Source organism: Chaetura pelagica, unplaced genomic scaffold (assembly GCF_000747805.2).
Source record: "Chaetura pelagica isolate M959 unplaced genomic scaffold, ChaPel_1.0 scaffold585, whole genome shotgun sequence".
Lineage (NCBI taxonomy): Eukaryota > Metazoa > Chordata > Aves > Apodiformes > Apodidae > Chaetura > Chaetura pelagica.
Window position 1 is genome coordinate 767,569 of NW_009953404.1, and position 18,568 is coordinate 786,136.

At 43.2% G+C, this 18,568-nt stretch overlaps 2 protein-coding genes across 2 annotated transcripts in view; one reads left to right on the forward strand and one right to left on the reverse strand.

Annotated features, from left to right (window-relative positions):
* RAD9B (RAD9 homolog B (S. pombe)) overlaps nucleotides 1-2,758 on the forward strand; it is a 7,939-nt gene extending 5,181 nt beyond the window's left edge. Inside the window, exons 7-10 of the mRNA XM_009998450.1 lie at nucleotides 379-485; nucleotides 937-1,001; nucleotides 1,552-1,674; nucleotides 2,575-2,758. Coding sequence (XP_009996752.1) covers nucleotides 379-485; nucleotides 937-1,001; nucleotides 1,552-1,674; nucleotides 2,575-2,758 — 479 coding nt within the window. The remainder of the gene's footprint in view (nucleotides 1-378; nucleotides 486-936; nucleotides 1,002-1,551; nucleotides 1,675-2,574) is intronic.
* A 4,253-nt stretch (nucleotides 2,759-7,011) lies between these two features.
* PPTC7 (PTC7 protein phosphatase homolog (S. cerevisiae)) overlaps nucleotides 7,012-18,568 on the reverse strand; it is an 18,982-nt gene continuing 7,425 nt past the window's right edge. The window contains exons 2-6 of the mRNA XM_009998422.1: nucleotides 15,926-16,105; nucleotides 12,991-13,189; nucleotides 10,953-11,076; nucleotides 8,403-8,532; nucleotides 7,012-7,096 (exon numbers count right to left, since the gene is read on the reverse strand). Coding sequence (XP_009996724.1) covers nucleotides 7,038-7,096; nucleotides 8,403-8,532; nucleotides 10,953-11,076; nucleotides 12,991-13,189; nucleotides 15,926-16,105 — 692 coding nt within the window. The 3' untranslated portion in view covers nucleotides 7,012-7,037. The remainder of the gene's footprint in view (nucleotides 7,097-8,402; nucleotides 8,533-10,952; nucleotides 11,077-12,990; nucleotides 13,190-15,925; nucleotides 16,106-18,568) is intronic.

Below are 18,568 nucleotides of genomic sequence, written 5' to 3' on the forward strand. Positions count from 1 at the left end.
CAGGAATGATTAATCTGTGGAAGCCACGAGGCATTTTGGTCTTCCAGTCTGTGCAGCACCAAGCAGCTGGTAATGCTGTTTGTGAGGAATCCCTGTTGACAAAGCAGGTTTGCAAGAACAGCAGCAGGTATCAGGGTAGATCACAGAGTGGAACATAAAATAGGTTCTGTTAAAAGCCATTTAATTCTACATAATATACTGTAAATAAATTGAGGATTTGACTTAATTATGAAGTAGGTGTGGATAAACATGTTAGTGTGGGTCACTATAAAATACAATTATTTGTTGAAATGATGCTGATACAAAAACCTCATGGTTACAGCCATTGTTTTGTGAAGTTCAGCTTCTCTCCTTTGAGTCCCTTTCTTGTTATTGCAGATTTTTCAAAGACAATGCTTACTGAAATACAATTAAACCCAGATGAATTTGACTACTTTCAAGTTGGAGTAGATTCTGAAGTGACATTTTGCCTTAAAGAATTGAGGGTAAAGTAAAATAAAACATTTCCTGTTATTTTGCCTCATTTGAACAGGACAACAGAGGGTGGCCCTGGGACATGTTCCACCAGGCCTCCTGACTGGCAGCAGTTATTTCACCAGCTGATTAGGGATTAGCTTTAAAAAGCAGGATCTTCAGGACACTGCACAGGCCACACACTTGAAAGACAAGTGAAACATTTTGAGAACAACACAAACACAGTTTCAGTGCTGGGTAAACACACTGTAACTGCACAGGAAAAAGCTTGGTGGCCACAGAAGTGCCACCTGCAGAAGCTTTTCTGGCAAAGCTCCAGGCAGGGAGGGCAAGAAATGCATTCTAGAAGCAGGAGACTGTTACCCTCTTTTTGCTAGGAAACAACAGCTGGGAGAAACTTACATTCTAATATTAATCTTCTAGTTTTCAAACAGTGATTAACCACCCACTTCTTATCTTCAGGGACTGCTGGCATTTTCAGAAGTGACCAGTCTTCCTGTCTCAATCCATTTTGACGTGTCTGGAAGGTATGTTTTGGAACATGCCTGACTGAACTACTGCAGTTACAACTCTACAGCTGGTTTTGGCTGCAGGTTACTCAATGGACATTTAACTCAGACAGTAAAACAGATGTTCACTCCATCCCAAAAGCTGTATTTCTGAGCTGCAGGACAGGGTTAAGTCGTTACACATAAAGCATCTAAACATGCACAAGCACTCCTGAGCCAGCCCTGCTGACTGATGAGCACCTACAGGCCACCTGGACACTTCAGGCTCTCAGTCTAATGCACACAGTGACTTAATTTAGTAGCCTGAGGAAACAATACAAGTTCTGATTAAATTTTAAGAGTTACCTATTTAAAACTATGACTTGTCTAATATAATATTGTGTAGCATTTGTTCCTTGGTGCATTTAAATCTGTATCGTGAAGCCACCTCATGTTCTTCAGCAGCCCAGAGAGTTTCAGGTTATCAGAGAGGCATTTTGTAATCTGCCTGTAGAACTGCATGAGGTGTTTCCTCCTACAATGTGTGTGACCCTGCACTCTGGTTTGGTCTCTGAATGTTTGTGTTCAGACCCATTGCCTTCAGCGTGGAGGACATGGTGCTGGAAGCCAGCTTTATCCTGGCTACCTTGTCTGAGGTTGAAAAGACCACAGCTTCCCAGCAGCCTCCCAGCTTCTCCCAGCCACAGGAAAGGTAACACTGGGCTGCAGGGGGGAGGGACGCAGGCTGTTCTAAGAGGATAAAAAAAATAGAAGCTTAACATTTTCCAGCCAAGTCAGATTTAAGATGGAAAGGGAGTGACCTGCAGGGTGTTGGTAAAGCTTGTATGGATCCTGGAGTCTTTGTTCATAGGAAACTGAACTAGGCAGGTTCAGGAGCATCCACAGCAATAAACCTGGTGCAGCAGAGAGCATTCCCTACTGGCTTCTGCTGCCCTGTATCTCCACGGGGTTCTGTTGCAGTAGGAAGGGATGGAAGGTCGTTGAGAATCTAAAGCCATAGTGCTTGTCATCAGCAGAAAAGAAAGACATTCTAAGAACACCACATAAAGTCACTTACTGACCTGACCTGCTCTCTCCATCCAGCTACAAGGCACGTACAGGTACATCTGAAACAACCTCCATGGACAGAAACAGCAGCACAGCAGCAGTTGCTTCCAAAAAGCCCCAGTGGAACAGAAGTGCCCCAGACACAGGGTCAGTGAAACCTGCAAGTTCTTTGGTAAATGAAGAGATTAAAAATATTGCCAGAGAGACAAAGAGAGATGTGACAGGCATGGAAGGAACAGCCATGGCTGAAGACCATGCCCTGCTGGATGGAGAGGAACTATCTCACTATCAGAAGGTAAGGAGGCTCCTGGTTGTACTTCCAGTGGAATCCCTCTGCTGGTGCAGAGCCCAAGGCTCCCTTTAGCCTGGGGGCTGCATGTAGAATTTCAATGGCAACAGCTTCCACAGCAGCACAGCTGACAAACCACCACAGCCACCTTCAGCTGTGGGGCTGGGAACCTCAGGGGTGGCAGGTGAGCTCCAGCAGGGAACACTGCAGGCTGGTAAAGGTTTTAAACTGGCAAAAGCTTCAGAAAGAATGAAGCCCACGACTCTGCATTGCCGTTTCTTACTTCTGTAACCATTGCCTTTTCCAGTTTCATTCCTTATTTTTTGGAGCAGTTTCTTGTGAGGAGAAGGATGCCATGAGTCACACCTTCCATAGTTTAGCAACAGCTAGTGACACCGAGGAGGATTTTGGCAACTTGCAGAGCTCCCAGGTTTTCTAGTGACACGAAGCATCTGATTCCAAGTAAAATTGCCTTGAAATCTCTGGCTGGCGTGGCAATGGCTGAGCTGTTCCTGGTTTTAGATTTAATTGCAGTTCTTCAAGTCAGAACTCAATGGAGACTGTGTCCTGAGCTTGTGTGGTGACCTGCACTTCACTAATGCCTGGGAAGCAGGAATCCCACCCAAATAGTGCCCTTTTCTTGCAAGACATGTAAGAAAAGGGCAGAACTCGACTCAGCACCAAGTGCTGTGTCAGGTCCTGCTCTGCCAGCACAGGTTAAGTGTTGATTTGCTGTTCCTGTTCACCCCAGCAAGGGTCATTCCATAACCATTGGCTACTGTTGTGACACAACACACATTTATCGACTAGCCTGAATTTGTGCCTTGCCCACTGCTGTGGGTGTTCAGCTCCCCAGCACCTTCTCACTCAAACTGTGCCACCACTTCAGGCAAATTAAACTCCTGTTGTAAAGTTACAAGTGCTGGAAAAAGAAACCATCCCCTCTGGCACAGCCACACGTGGGAGCTGGAGAGGAGCTGGTACAGAGCTGGCCTTTCACTGAACAGCCAGAGTTGGAAGAGAAATGCAGTTAAAAAAATAAAAGTGATGAGTTCCAGCAGTGTCTGTGTCAGACTTGTGTTCTGCTCTCCCCTCCCCTCTTGGCTCACAGATGGTTTGAGAACCCTGCCAAGGTCCAAGGGGGAACCCAGCCCCCCCAGCCCCAGTGGCTGCACCTCCCTGTGCCACCAGGGACATCACTGCCTTAACAAACAGAGCTGCTGCAGTCAACTTTACTTTAAAAAACACATTTTAGTATAAATACTATATTTATTAAATATCTTTACAATTCATTTAAATGTATTTACAGAACTATTCCTGCATAAGTTATACCTCAGACATGAAATGCACATAATTGCCTCTTAGGTAAGCATAGATGATAGTCTCATTTTAACAACAACAAAAAAGCATCCTCATTAGATACAGACTCAAGATTTGCTTCATTATTTCAGCTATCTTTGTAAGAAACTACTTCATACAGTCCATTTCTACACACACCATGTTTTTCCCTGGAGAAAGGATGTCTGTTACCAAGAGATGGAGATTCCACTACAAGATCCTCGCATCCTTGCCAGCCCTTTGCCTTTCCCTTCTCCTTTACTCGATCATTAACTGCCTGGTCCCAAAATCTGTTAGTTTTGTTTTGTTTTCCGCCACACCTTCTTCATCAACACGAAGAAAATAGATTTAGAGGGAAACTGTATGTTGCAGGTCTCCCAAAGATAGCCATAAAAGTAGCAAGGAACCACAGTTTTTCCACTTCACCACCTCTTAGCCCTGGAACACTGGAGCAGAAACAGCAGCTCCTGCCAGCCTTGTCACCTCCTGGGGTTACTGGTTTGGAAAACTCTTCCTTTTCCTTCCCACTGCTGCTCCTGAACCACCAGCTCCTGGGAACACCCCTCTGGAGCAGCCCAGGAGCAGCTCACCCATTCTTCCATTTCACAGAACACCTTTCTTGGACCTTCCTCTCGTGAACAGTCAGTCACAATAATCTAATTCCTAGGAAGTGTTACTGCTTCATGCATCGTTTAACATTATTTGGATTGGATGGGCCCTGTCATTTCCTTTCCCAAAACAATCTGTTGTGCGCAGACAGCTTAAGTTCATAGGAAGAAATCAGGTTTGATATGTTGATAGAGTGCACATCTTAAAAAAAAACACAACAAAACACAACAAACAAACAAACCCCAAAACAATCAAGCATGTGATAAAAATATCAATTCTTTATCATACAGTATTGCTTTATCAACAGATGGAAAAGCTAAATAAGCTTTACTGGTCTTTGGTGTGTCCGGTGAGGGATTCAACTCATGATTTGCAAATGAAACCAAAAAAATATGAAAAATAATAAATCCCAATTTGTTCTTTGTTAAAAAGAGAAAATAAAAGAACCACGGTGTGATGCTCCGGGGCAGCCAGTCCCACTGCTCGGGTCTCCCAGAGCCGAGCGGCGGCACCGGCTGCTCTTCGGGATGCGGGGCCAGGCTGGGAAAGCGGCTCCACCTCTTCCCGAACCGGGTCGGGAATAATGAGGGGTGGGGAGGAGCGAGCTGAGAGCCGAGGGTCAAAGCCGGCAGGAGCAGCGCCTTAAAGTATGAGGAAAAGCTCAAGGGAAAGAAGAATTGATCAAATCTGCTCTAATCAAGAAGCGCGAGAAGAAATACTGGAGAGTTGAAGGTAAAAAAGACCCCCCAGATGTGAGAGGGAAACGCTTCCCGAATGCGAGCCACAAAAACCCTGTGCTGCAGCGGGAATACATTCCTTGCACCCAGGCAGCGAGGTGACACCGCTTGTTCCACCGGAAAAAAAACAACACGGACCGACACTTTGTGCAAAGTTCTCCACCACTCACTGCTCCGTGGATGGCAAAACTCAGTAATTTGTCTTCATTCACATAATCCTCCCCGTACCCTCACCAAAATAGCATTTTGGTCAAGTTAGGGTAGTTAAGGCATTTTGACAAGTAATTACAAGGTGATTTAAAAGAGCTAACATGATGCCAATTTAGGAATAGCAGATAAATTACCGAAGAGCTTCCAAATTAATCACTTATTATAAATGAAATGCCTGTTACAAGCATGATGCATTGAAATATAGTAAAATGACATGTACATGGTACATGTTAAATGATCTTAAATAAAAGCTTGACATAGTTACGCAAATATACAGTACAAGTCCACAGAAATTCTTTAAACAAGTTGAGGTAACCTCAAACTTAAACAGTTTTAATACAATAAACCAGGTAGTAAAAATCTCCTTTTGAGAGCAGGTAAGATTACTTACTGACCAAGTTTAACTGCACTCACCTAAACAGCAACATTACCCGACTTTTATATATATATATATATATAAAACATGGCTTTAATTTATTTCTACATACTTTTCTACCAGCAAAAAAGTTAATGAAAAACTGACCAAAAATATATATATCTTTACAGCTATCAGCTTTTTGTATGAACCTCAGGAAAGAAAAAGGAAAGCTTGCTGGAAGAGGGGGAAACAAATGTGAGCTACTGTAATTCAAAAGGAAATGTAATATTGCAAAGTGGCTGTTAGATAACTGTAAACATCATTAAGGTTCATTCCAAAAACCCTAAACTTTAGTTACTGAAATGTAAAGTGTTGCTGATTATTCATTAATAGTTTGTTTAGGTACTTAGTGCTGCTGCCACAGCATAAATAAAGAGGTGCTTGTTGGAGAGTCAGAAAGATAAGGATCAACATGACTTAAACTGGTGCAGCATATTAGTAACACAAACTGGGTGGTGTTCACAGCAGGATCATCTACCCAGGTGAAGACTCTCAGAGTGGAGGTTGGTCTGTTCTTTGTGCAACCTCCCACTGCAACATTTGTGCCACATCACCCAGCGCTGGTGGGATGGGCTAAAATGCTGATAGGACCTCAGCTTTGGCCAGCTTGGGTTTTTGAGGCTGAGTTAAAATCTTAGTTTTTACAAAAAAAAGAAAAAAAAAAAAAAAGATAAAAGAAAAAAAAGTAGTTATCCACAGCCCAAACCTCCAGATACCAGGCCCGTTATGGACGAATGATCTGCAGAACTTTTTAAGATCACAGTTAAGCACCTGAAATCACAAAGCACATCTGCATCCATATTAACTTGAACTAAGTATGGGGTTTTTTGAAGTTTCATACTAGAAAAGGCTCCTAGGCTGACACCAGGTACGGCAAGAGCAGAATGTTTACAGCAGTTATAAACCTCCTGAAAACTGGAGCTTGGAAACACGAAACCTCAGCTACCACTGGAACAAGACTATGCTCATGAAACGCTGCTCGATAACACACCCTTTAATGAACAGTGAACGCTCCTAGCAAATAGAGTAACATGGCCTCAAGCAGAGGTTCTAGCTATTGGATCTAGTTTGAAAGGTGAGAAACCAATTCTACTCCTTTGAAAGTCACATCTCAACACAGGAACGACGCAGGATTGATCCTCCCCCTTTAAAAGGACAATGAGCAAGCTCTGAAAGACATGCTTTAAGCCTTGAGCTTCTCTATTTCTTGCTGGCAGACAAAGACCAGTGTATGAGGAGAGTGGTTCTTAGCAAGGACCCCGGTTGTGTCTGAAGACTGGCAACGAGCTCGAGAGCCACTGGGATCAGCTGGGAAGAAATGAAGCAATCCTGCCAGCAGGAAACCATCCAGGTGACGCTGGGAGCTCAGGGCGAACGGGAACATCAGGAGCCGACACGGGGACACATCAGTCTGTGTACTCGGCTACAATGGACAGAAGGACGGTGATGTCGTCTGGTTTTCCCCCTGTCACACCAGAAAACAAAACTATTTAATAAACCACAATGGGTCATCTTACAATCCGTGACATTCCCCCAAGGGAAGCTCTACAAAAATAGTTTAACTATTCAAAAACTAGTTCGTGTGTAGGCGCAGGAATTCTGCTTCCCTCGCCTCCTGTCCAAACACGGCTGAGATCAACAGGCATTTAACACAGCAAAAAAACTCTCCTCCTCAGCTACAGGGAGATCACCACGAGGAGGGCAGAACTCGCTGAGCAGAAAGCCTGGTTTCTTGCACACTATTTAATAGAAGTACAAAAAGCCTGACACTGCTTTGTTACAAGCAAGTGGCAATAAAACCACCGGGATCTTCACAGGAATTTCTGCTGTCCATCAAACACCTCCCCAGCATCCTCTCCAGCACTGCCTTGCTGCCTGTCCTTCCTAAAGCTACTTAATATTTTTAGTAATCACTTCCCAAACCTCAACAGCAAGAGCAATACACCCCAATCCTAGAAAAACAGCTCAGTGAAGAGGCATTTTGTGACTCAGAAAGCCAGTGCAGTTCCACCACTGAGTGATGGAGCTTGTAGCAACACAGAGCCCAGACTGAACAACTATTTGCCTCCAGCCTTAGGAAAGATACTTAAGAGTCTTGCAAGAAATCCCACCCTCCTGATACAGAGATCTAGGAGGAGAATTGACTTATTTAAAAGAGAAAAAGGTGTTTGCTAGGACTCTGAACTCCGCCAGGTGTCAGTACCTTTTTGGAGTGAAGGAAATAAAACCAAGAGAGATCAGGGCAGGGAGATGCTGATGGTACAAGAGTCAGAAATTTGAACAAGAAAACACACACCCACCACCAAAGGGTGGGCTGAATCCCAACTAAAAAGCAGCAATAACAGAAAACCTTAAGAAAAACCATACAAACCAGAACAAAACCCAGAAAAAACAACACACACACCCTTATCACCCACACACCCAACTCCAAGGAACAAGTCAAGTACAGTTTCCCTAAGAGCCTGGAGAACTTGCGTCAGGCAGGATTCCTGGGGCAGGAGTGTACACAGTAGGTTAAGAAAAAAAATTAAAAGAAAATAAAATCAGTGCTCTGAGTTCCCTGCATTCCAGCTGCTTCCCCACAGGAGGCTGCTGGTCAGCCAGGGCCTGGGATGACCTGCCTCAGGAGCTGGGGTCCCTGCCAAACCAGGCAGCTACATTTCTGAGAGCTCTGTTTTCCCATCAGATTTTGGAACAACAGAACTTCAGTTTGCTCAAGATTTCTCAAAGATAGCAGGAGTAGGAGGAAAAAAAACCAAAACACGTCTTACCTCTCACATTCAATCCATTGTCACATGCAAACTGTGCAAACGGCGACATGTAAGTGGGATCATATGCCAGCTCGTGAGCTTGCTCAGCAATGCTTCGTGCAGTCTGCTGTATGCTCTCGTAGTTGGAGTTCTACATTGAGGAGGAAAAAAGTTGATTTTCACAAGGAAGCCTCCTGGGAGTTGTTTTGTTGGTGTGTGTCAGTTTTCTGGATCCCTGCCTGCCAGACCTCTCTCTCACAGGGCACTAGGTTCTCACCTTCTCTTCCAAACGGAGCCCTCACCATCCTTCAGGCTCTATAAATTTGGGTTAGAGATGCAAAGCTTCCCAACTGAAGTCCAGAGCTCTACTCCCTACCAGCAGCTACAAGACGTAGTTTTGGAGGATTTATCGAATTTAGAAACTCAGAAGACTAGCACTCAAAATGGAGTAAACAGTCTCACCTGACGGAAACAGGGTATTACAGCTGTACAGTACAGCTGTACCAGTGTTCCCACGGAAAGAACCATCCTGCCCTCACAAGGTGGGCTCTGCTGAGATCATTATGCTTTGCCCTGAGTGGGAAGCCTTGCTCCTCTGACCCTTTTACCCAAATTGACAAGAGCACCGCTGGGGAGAGGGGGAAATTCACAGGTTAGATGAGGAAAAACCTACTGAGCACACAACTTTTCTACAGACTGCATGGTAAGTGCCTTGTTCTTCTGTTCCAGTAACTCTGCTGCTTCACTCCAGGACTTTTCTTACTCAGGCCAACATGACACGACAACCACCACGCTCTGTAACTATCGTAAAATGCCTTGTCAAGAGTCTCCCCCGCGGTTTGGGGAATTAGCAGGCAAGTTCCACGATTAACTCTTGGCTCAGCCTCACAGGAAATTTTCGGTGCCTTTCCCCAATAGGGAAACAGGGTATAGAAACAGGGTATTACAGCTGTACCAGTGTTCCCATGGAAAGAACCATCCTGCCCTCACAAGGTGGGCTCTGCTGAGATCATTATGCTTTGCCCTGAGTGGGAAGCCTTGCTCCTCTGACCCTTTTACCCAAATTGACAAGAGCACCGCTGGGGAGAGGGGGAAATTCACAGGTTAGATGAGGAAAAACCTACTGAGCACACAACTTTTCTACAGACTGCATGGTAAGTGCCTTGTTCTTCTGTTCCAGTAACTCTGCTGCTTCACTCCAGGACTTTTCTTACTCAGGCCAACATGACACGACAACCACCACGCTCTGTAACTATCGTAAAATGCCTTGTCAAGAGTCTCCCCCGCGGTTTGGGGAATTAGCAGGCAAGTTCCACGATTAACTCTTGGCTCAGCCTCACAGGAAATTTTCGGTGCCTTTCCCCAACAGGCCAAAAGGTGGAGCTCAGCTTTCTTCCACAAGGGAATTCCCTCTCCAGTGTCTGCCCAGGCCCACGACAGGGCCGTGCAGTGAAAGGAATGAGGGAGTAGAGCAGAGAGAGGTAGAGAGAGCTCCTGTAGCTTAAGTAACCACGACACAGGCAAGCGACCCGCCCACTGACACACCTGCAGTGCTGCCATCACCTTCACCAACCAGACTAAAGCCTCTGAGACACCTCATGCTGCAGTAGGAGGACACTCTCCATTGCCCAGCACAGCCACCCACTTCTCAATTCCAGACACAAATATTGCACTGAGGAGAGTGGCAGTGGGGACTGCAGGGAGGGGAAACACGAGGCAGCCTGGTCTGCAGGCAGATGCCTGTCAGACATTTGTCTTTTAAAGCCCCTTTCTCTGTCTGACACCACCTCAGCTCCCTAGCTGCAGGGTAAGAGTAGGCAAAATTGTTTTTAAACCACACTATAATGCTACATGTTAACCTTATTTGCATTTCATAACATCAAAACAGTTTCCTCAGGGAGGTTATACATATTGATACCTCCTAAGTATACTTCCCTTTCTGTAAGCAAACAGCCTTAGGCTACATGTTCTCATCCAATTAAAATATTTTAATGCATTTTCTATTACTTCAAAAGAACATTTGTGGTCACTAACCTGGAAAAGCTGCCCAGGACATTTTTTTTACAGAACCTTAACGATTTTTAAGCACCTACAACTCATAATTCAGACAACACATGCTGCTTTCCAATGACTGTTTCATAAGTCTTCAGAAAAGCTTCAGATTATTTTTTAAGTACACAGCTCAACTCAAAAGAGAATGCTCTATTTTCATGTCTATAATCTACAACCTGCAAGTACAGACAAAATACAACGTGTGAGCAGCTGGCCAAGGGCAGTGCCTGCTGCTGAACACCTCCCCTCCCTCCCATCACTACTTGGTGACACAGTACCAGCTGCTCCTCAGGAAATTTATGCCCAAGCTGCTGCTTCTGGCTGCAGCTCCCAGAGACAAGGCTTTGGGGTCAATGTCTGCTGCTCACACGTGGTATTGACTGAGAGGTCTCTAAATGACAGCAAGTTGTGGGGGTGTTTTGTATGAAATACAAAAGTTAGGTGCACCAAAAGTAAAGTAATAACTGTGAGGGCTCATGGGTGCAGAAGATGTGAGAGGTTCAGAATGCACAGCCCTACCTTCAGCTTTTTTAGCTCCTGCAGGATCATGTAGTCAGGCATGTTGTCAAACAGTCCATCTGTTGCAGTCAAAATAATGTCTCCAAGTTGGACATCAAAAGACGTGCTATCGGCAGCATCAGGGCTGTGAAGATGACAGGAATGTTAAAAGAAAAGGACTCCAGCTTCCACTAAAGCACCAAGCAATGTCAAACTAGACATCATCAGCTTTCATAACTCAGAAGCTTTGCTGCAAAAGGAAGAAATAACCACTTAAACATGGAGCTTCTGCACCACGACTGCCTGTCATGAAAGCTCCAACAGAACTGGGACTGCAAACAGGTAACAGTCCAGCTCTTCCACAAAGGATTTGCATTTTACATTCCCAGATGCACAATCCTGCAAGCTAATCTGCCTCACAAGTGTATCTCCATGGAAACCATTAAGGAGAGGCAGCTCAGGGCTTCCCTCTCACTCATCATAAATATGCACGAGAGCTGTACTTGACAGGACAATTCAAAACAGGAATGACCAACACACTTCAGGATTCTGAACCACTTTCTAATGCCATGGAATACAAAACATGCCAGGAAATTGGTACCAGGAGACCAGAGCCAACTGTTCTACTTATGTCTAATGTATTACAGAATAGCAGGAGGAGAAAATAGTTGGTTTGGTCGTGACTCTTGCTGCAAAATCTGATTCTCAGAAGCAGCATAATGGCAAACCTTTCAGCTGTAGAGATTCTTCAGGGGCTTTTAAAAGGCAGAAACTGCATCCCATGCCATGTGGCTATGCTGAAAAGCAGAAGAGTTGCTTTGATTTGTACCTTCAGGAAGGTCAATAGTTTAGATTGCCTGCCTGTTCCCATATGTAGCCAAACTTAACATTTCACTTAGACTACAAATATAAAAAGAGAGACACTGGAGAAGCACTTAGACAACATGCATGAGTACTAATTAACGTCAGGAACAGGGCAGAAACTACCCAGAAAGCTATAATCATGATTCAGAACTGCAGTGTGGGAGCTAATTTATCTTGTGCTTTCCTTATTACATGATGACTCAGATGACTTTGCTTTCCTGACTTCCCCTGGACATTATCAATTATCCTTCTGCTATTTATTTTTTTTGTCTTCCCTTGGATGACACAGAAGCTCAGAAAAATAAAGGGGTATAGAGTTCTGGAATTGGAAACAATAATTTAATTTTAGTCTAATTAAGAGGTTAGATTATTTCAGGTTTTAATTTCAGGGTTCTACCTCTCTGCAGTCTTATGATGAAGTAATAAAACCACATGCAAGAATGGCCAAGAGTTTCAACAACTTATCCAACATTTTCAAAATGAGCTATTTTGGCATGACAAGTTGTAACTCTTACTGCATCAGCTTTGATACTTAAACATGAAGGTGCATACTGCATTCCCTGGGTACTATTATCACTCTTTGAAGATTCCTTTACCATCTTCATGTATTCAGAAGAGGGTTCTCACGTAACCATTGATTTCAGAGCTGTATTTCAAGACATCTTTGAAAAGTGACTTTTAAACTTTTCAATTTTTAATTTTACTGGCAAGATTTCACAAAGTCAGAGGATGGACCAGCCCAAGGTTCTTAGGGGAACACACAAGTACAAGTGTGCCTTTGAAATTACTCCTTTCTGTGAACAGATTGTCCTTTCCTAATACTCTCATTTCCCAGCTTGGTGTTCTGCCAAACAGGTTCGTTTTTTTTAGCTCATTTTGGTCAAATACAAAATACTGTGGGACACACAGCTATTTGGAAACACAAGTTACAGTCACATGTCCCTCTTTTCTATTCTTCAAGTACTTACTTCCTCACTGCCAAGATATCTAAATTAGAGCGCTCCAAACCAGTCCCAGGAGAGTCCAGACAGGGACTGGGAATGAACACCACTGGTAAGACCCTTCAGTTGGATCTATACTTAAATCCCCCACCCTGCTCTGCACTATACAAAGAGCACTGGAGCAGCACAAATGCCAACTTCGGAGAGTTCCTCACATGTATGGATTAAAAATTTAAGATGCTCTCCCATCTTACCTGTCACTTAAGACAACTCCTTCTGCTTCTGGTGGAGCTATTGACAGCTGGAAGGGAGTGTTGAAGTAATGCTGCTGCTCATCAGATCGATGGACTACTTCTCCTCCTCTGACTACCAAAAATCCAGAATCTCCCAAGTTGGCTGTATGTAAACGATGACTCGTTCTGTCCAGAACTACTATACAAGCTGTACTGCTTCCTGGGAGCAAACACAACATAACTGGAGTTAGCCTTACAGAAATGGCTTATTCTTATGCTGATTTCATCCACAGTCCATTTTTTCACATATTTATCAAAGCTTACAGATCAGGAAAAACAGCAACACTCAGTAACACCAAAACTAATATACACTAAAAATAGCAAAACTCTAGAAATCTTAACAACACAAATTATTTTTGTACAGAACTTACTTCTCCTGCTTTGATTTTTGGTAAACACATTATGCTGACACATACCTGTTTTGTTCCACTTTATTTACAGTTTTCTATCCCAACATATGTCAGCACATTCTGCTATAGGACTGGATTTACAGAACTTACATAAAATACTGAAATTCCGAAATCATTGAGCTAACAGAATTCCAGCAGCATCCGCACAATGCCAGGTGCTCCCCACACAGCTTCACTCAGCTATAAACAAACCATGCCAAGCAAATACTTAAATTGCAAGCAGTTCTTTGGTATTGGTCCATTGCTCCTGTCAGAACATTAAAATGCTTTTCTTCCTAGCATGGCTCTGTGGATCCATCTCCATGTTTAAAATCATAATAATCCTGTCATGACTTCAGGATATGAACTCCACAAGATTAAAGAAAATATGCATCAGAGACAAATACTCTTCCAGATTCAGGAGAGACAGAAGGGAAGCGTATCAACTTGTCAGCCAACCCAACCATGCCTGAGGGCACTGAGGAATTCTTGATTCATTCACTGGGAAGTAGCCACCCACTGTGCTTGGTTGCAAGGCACAAAAATAACTGTATTGCAAAGATGCCCCTCCACAGACTAAGTCCTTCACAGCAGTCACTTCATTTCTACAAACAGGATAGCACATCCACCAAGAGAACCTTCATTCCTGAACAGGGTGAAGTACAGCTAAAGCACTTCAAGATTTTGGTCTCTAACCTGTAGATCCCTTTATCATCAGCTCATGAACAGCCTTCATCTTCTAACATTCTTCCAGCAGAGGCTTCCAAGCACAGTTACAAGTTGGACAGACAAGTTTACAGTGAGCTAAGTGCACAATCAGGCTTGCTAGTGCACAAGTCCAGCTGGCTCTGGGCATCACCTATTCCAGATGTTTTTCTTCCTAAAGACAAGGAGTTCCCTGCAATACACTTGCACTTAACTTGCTCACTACAGGCCCTTGTCCAGTCTTATTGAATCATAAGTCAAAACATTATCTTAGGAAAAATTCAGGTTGTATATATGTGACAGCATCCAAGATTTTTCTGCAATACTAGAGTAGTGTTTAAATAAATGGCACAGTTTCCTCTCATTTCAGTTTTATTTTTAAAGTTCTGCTAGATTCAATTCTGATGAACCAAGTATCACGACTTAAAGCACAAAAGCAGGGAAAAGTTATTGCCTAATGGACTAAAGGACTCCTTAATGGAGTCCTCTCCCTTCACTTCATTTGAAATAAACTCTAAATGCTCATTGCTGTGACAAGTGCAGGGTTTTATTTCTACTTCTAAAAATACAGTTCTTGGTTAAAGGAGAAACACTAAGGATCATTAGTTTCAAATTCTAACCCTATTAGCAGAGTGTAACTAGGAGGCCATGTGTGGAATGCAGATCTTGTGACTCAGCATATGCTGCTTTTCAGAGCTGGAAAGGTCAAGCCAAGCAGGGCTGCCTCCCTCAGCTCAGCCCTGTCGGGCTCTCCCCAGCAGCCCCCTCTGCAGATCACTTACAGCTACATCTGCTTTGCACAAATAAGCACCATTAAACTCCCCAAATCCTAATGTAATTACCGGCCACTGCTATTTTAGTGATACTTAAGGTCACTTCTGAGGTTTGAACCTATTCTTTAGGCATATAATGCCAGAACATCTGTTCCAAAGCTCAGCAGGCAAGTTAAATATAGCCTACACAGTGCTCTCCTGGCATAGGAGCTTAAGGTCAGGTGAGAAGCATGCAGATCATGCAGGGTAACACTTTCTTGGTGCAAAAAAGGTCACATGCCCTTTAGAAAAGTATTCTGTTTTCAACATCCTCAGTTGAGGCCAAATATTGCCTCTCTATCTGCTCACCAATCCCAAGGCAGCTCGATGCCCTGTCTCAAATCAAGTCTGACACAGAATATGCTAAGCATCTACTTTAGTTTGTGTTCAAAAAAATCTGTAATGGTTGCATCCCAAAGAATGATAATGCATGGTACCAGTGACAGCATGATATAAACTACTTGAGCCAGCCAATTGGGTTTAGAGTTCATTGGACATAAAAGGCCACAGGAGCAGTAAGGCAAGGACTGAACAGAACTGAATCCAATTATCGTCAGAAAATATTTTTACTTGCATAGCTTAAGTAAAAAGCCACAACCAACCACTAAGAGTCTTCAACAGAGAACAGTTATTTATACATGTGTAACAGAAAGAACGAGTGCACACGCCAAGACATGTTCTACTGCTGAATTCATTTTGCAAACTCTCTGCAAGCACTGCTGAATAACTCCACTCTCCACATACAAGGCAAGTTTGCCTTTTATTTGTAATATACACACACACTCTCTGCACTGTTCAATGAATCAAGAGAGTTTTTAAACACACAAGAGAAAACAAGGATGCTACCAACACATTTCTACGTATTTTTGTTAATGAAGAGAAGATGCAAATTTGTTGTAGCAGCTGACAACAGGTTTAAGCAACCTTGACCAAGTATATATCAAGGTAACACACAACTCAGAGCCAATTTATACATTTTTTCTCTCTTACCAAGCAAAGGTACTTTGTTCTGCAGCAGCTCACAATAACCTGCGGTGAGAATCCCAACAGGGTTACTTGGAACAAACCGTCCTTCTTTCACTAAACGTTCACACGTTCGCATGAGAGTCCCTGAGAACTGAGAAGGATCAACCCCATAGTCTCTCCAGCCACCTACACCATCTGCTACCCCTGGAAGAAAACAGAAAACAAGTTATAACAACACCAACCGTTTCCAAAACAAAGTATGTAATTTTTGACATCACTTACAATGTTCAGTAACCAAAAAGTAGGACATAGCACCTGCCTGAAAAACATTTTTGATGGAGAAAAAAAAATTTCTGAGCATTTTTAAGATAACTTCTGACATCAGCTCCTAAACAAATATCTAAATATTATCTGAACTGCTGAATAGAAGGCAAAAGTCCAACACTAAGAGCACTGTGAGGAAGGTGACCTCAATAAAGAACAACTAATGGGGAGTCTGGGGGAAAGCAAGGGATTCAATCACATTAAGCTTTTATCAGCCCATTCAAATAGAAAGAGTTTATATTAGTTTTAAACGTGAAGGTTAAGGTTTTTAATAGGATAGAAATTGTAAAGAAACTCTTCCTCACTATTCAGTGGCCCAAAGTTACTGGAAGGATAAAGCTTTCTATCTGGCAACACCAATTTCTGTAGAAACTAAAATTCCATTTTAAACTGTGCTCAAAAAACCCTGTAACCAACACAGCTCTGGGATCTACCCCTGCCAGGGTAGTTGGCTGCTTACAGCTTCATCCAAACAAGAGAGTAAAAACTGACTATGATGCAGTTAATTCACATTCAGTTATTCAAGACAAACAAAATCAGAAAATTAGACCTATTCTGCCCAAATTTGGGAAGCTTCTGAGCAACCACAGAGGTGAACAACAAAGATGCACATAGAAAATAGGGGGGAAAAGGAGCAGATCATTTTTAACTTCCTCAACTGGCTTTAACAATAAAAATAAGATGCTGTCTGAATGTATTACTTAAGAGAAAAAAATATTTCTACCTGGAAGTTTTATCTAAGATCTTTTTGATCCTCAGCATGTAGGAGACTAACCATTTCCAGCACAGGTTTCTATAACACAAAGCTAAAATAATCTTCACAACAAAAGCACCAAGAGTGCATTTCAGAGCTCAGATTATGCTGCTGAACAAATCTCCTCAAAAAAAAAAAAAAGGCCACTATTAGCAAATGCATGAAAATGTGACCAAGAAGGTATAAAACTAAGTTGCCTCATCTACAAATGCCCTTCACATGAGACACCATCTGAAACCGAGACAGGAGGTTTATAGCCGACCTTGGCACGAACTATAATCTGACAGGAGGTTATAGCCAGATTCTGAACAGCCTATCAACATTAATCAGATTTCTCCCCAAAATAGTGCACAACCTTTCAGACACCTGCTTTGTCTGTTTGCTGTCTTAGAAGAATGCTATAGGAAGGCAGATGCCTGTGTTCACCTCTTCAGCCCAACCCCTGGGAAGCAGCTCACGCAATAGCAACCCTGGCGTTCTCGGAAATGCCTTTTCTGGTTTCCTCAAGAACAAACTAATCCTCTCCTCACAGGTCTCACAGCTTCAGGTTAATACTGGATTAACTCTTTGCTTTCTATTGCCATGCAGACAAGTCTAGAATGAGAAATTAAGAAAATGTTCTAGATCTACAACTTGAAATAGAAACCAAGCTTTGTTTCAGAGGATGAGGTTTGCTTCAGATGAAGTTACCAAAGGAGCAGGTTTTTACCATTTAAGATGAACACAACCCAGATGTACTTCTGCCAGCTGAACACAGTCCTGCTGCACCAACAGGGCCAATGCAATAAAAAGGTAGTGTTTGACAAGGACTGCCCAAAGCTTTAGCCTCCCCAGGTGGTTACAAAACAAGCTCATCAGAAGTTACCGAGTTCCCTCAAGCGATCAGTAACCATTTCTGCACTAGTGTTCTTGGGAAATATTTAAAGAGAAGCAGTACAGCATTAGCACAGAGCACAGGAACACGATCACAGCAAGCAGCTGGTAAGGTTCATTATCAAAACCTGTTTTGTTTTTTAAAGCAAAAATAAGAGTATGCCACCAGATTTTCTTTGCTCACTTCTTACTCCAAGCTGGAAATTTGCATTTGTAATCATGGCATCACCCTTCACCCTCTATCTTGAGCCATGAAATGCCTTTGTCCATGTATCACCAACCAGCACCTACTTCTTGTCCTTGCCCAAAATGGACAACACAGGTTGTCCGGGTTTTTTTGCAAAGGTTTGCAGGTTCCCCCTGCCCCCCTTTTTTTTTTTGTTAGGACTGTATCTCTAGAAGACAATAGGTCAATTTATTTAATTTAAGCTAAATGACCTTGTTGGCAATGAAAGCACAACCCATGAGCGCTGCCAGAGCAGTCAAATGCTTCCTCCTGCCCCCGGCACAGAGCCAGGAGTCACCCCTGCCACCGCGATCAATGGCAGAGCACAGGCACAGAAACCCGACACCACACAGCGCCTCCCAGCCTGACTTTGCCAGAAACCTTCTCAGAAGGTTTTCACCTTCCTGAAGATCTTTAGCCATCGTGTCCTACCTTCACAGCATGGTTTTTAAAATCAGCCCAGTACCTTTGCGTTCTACGTTCTCAACAG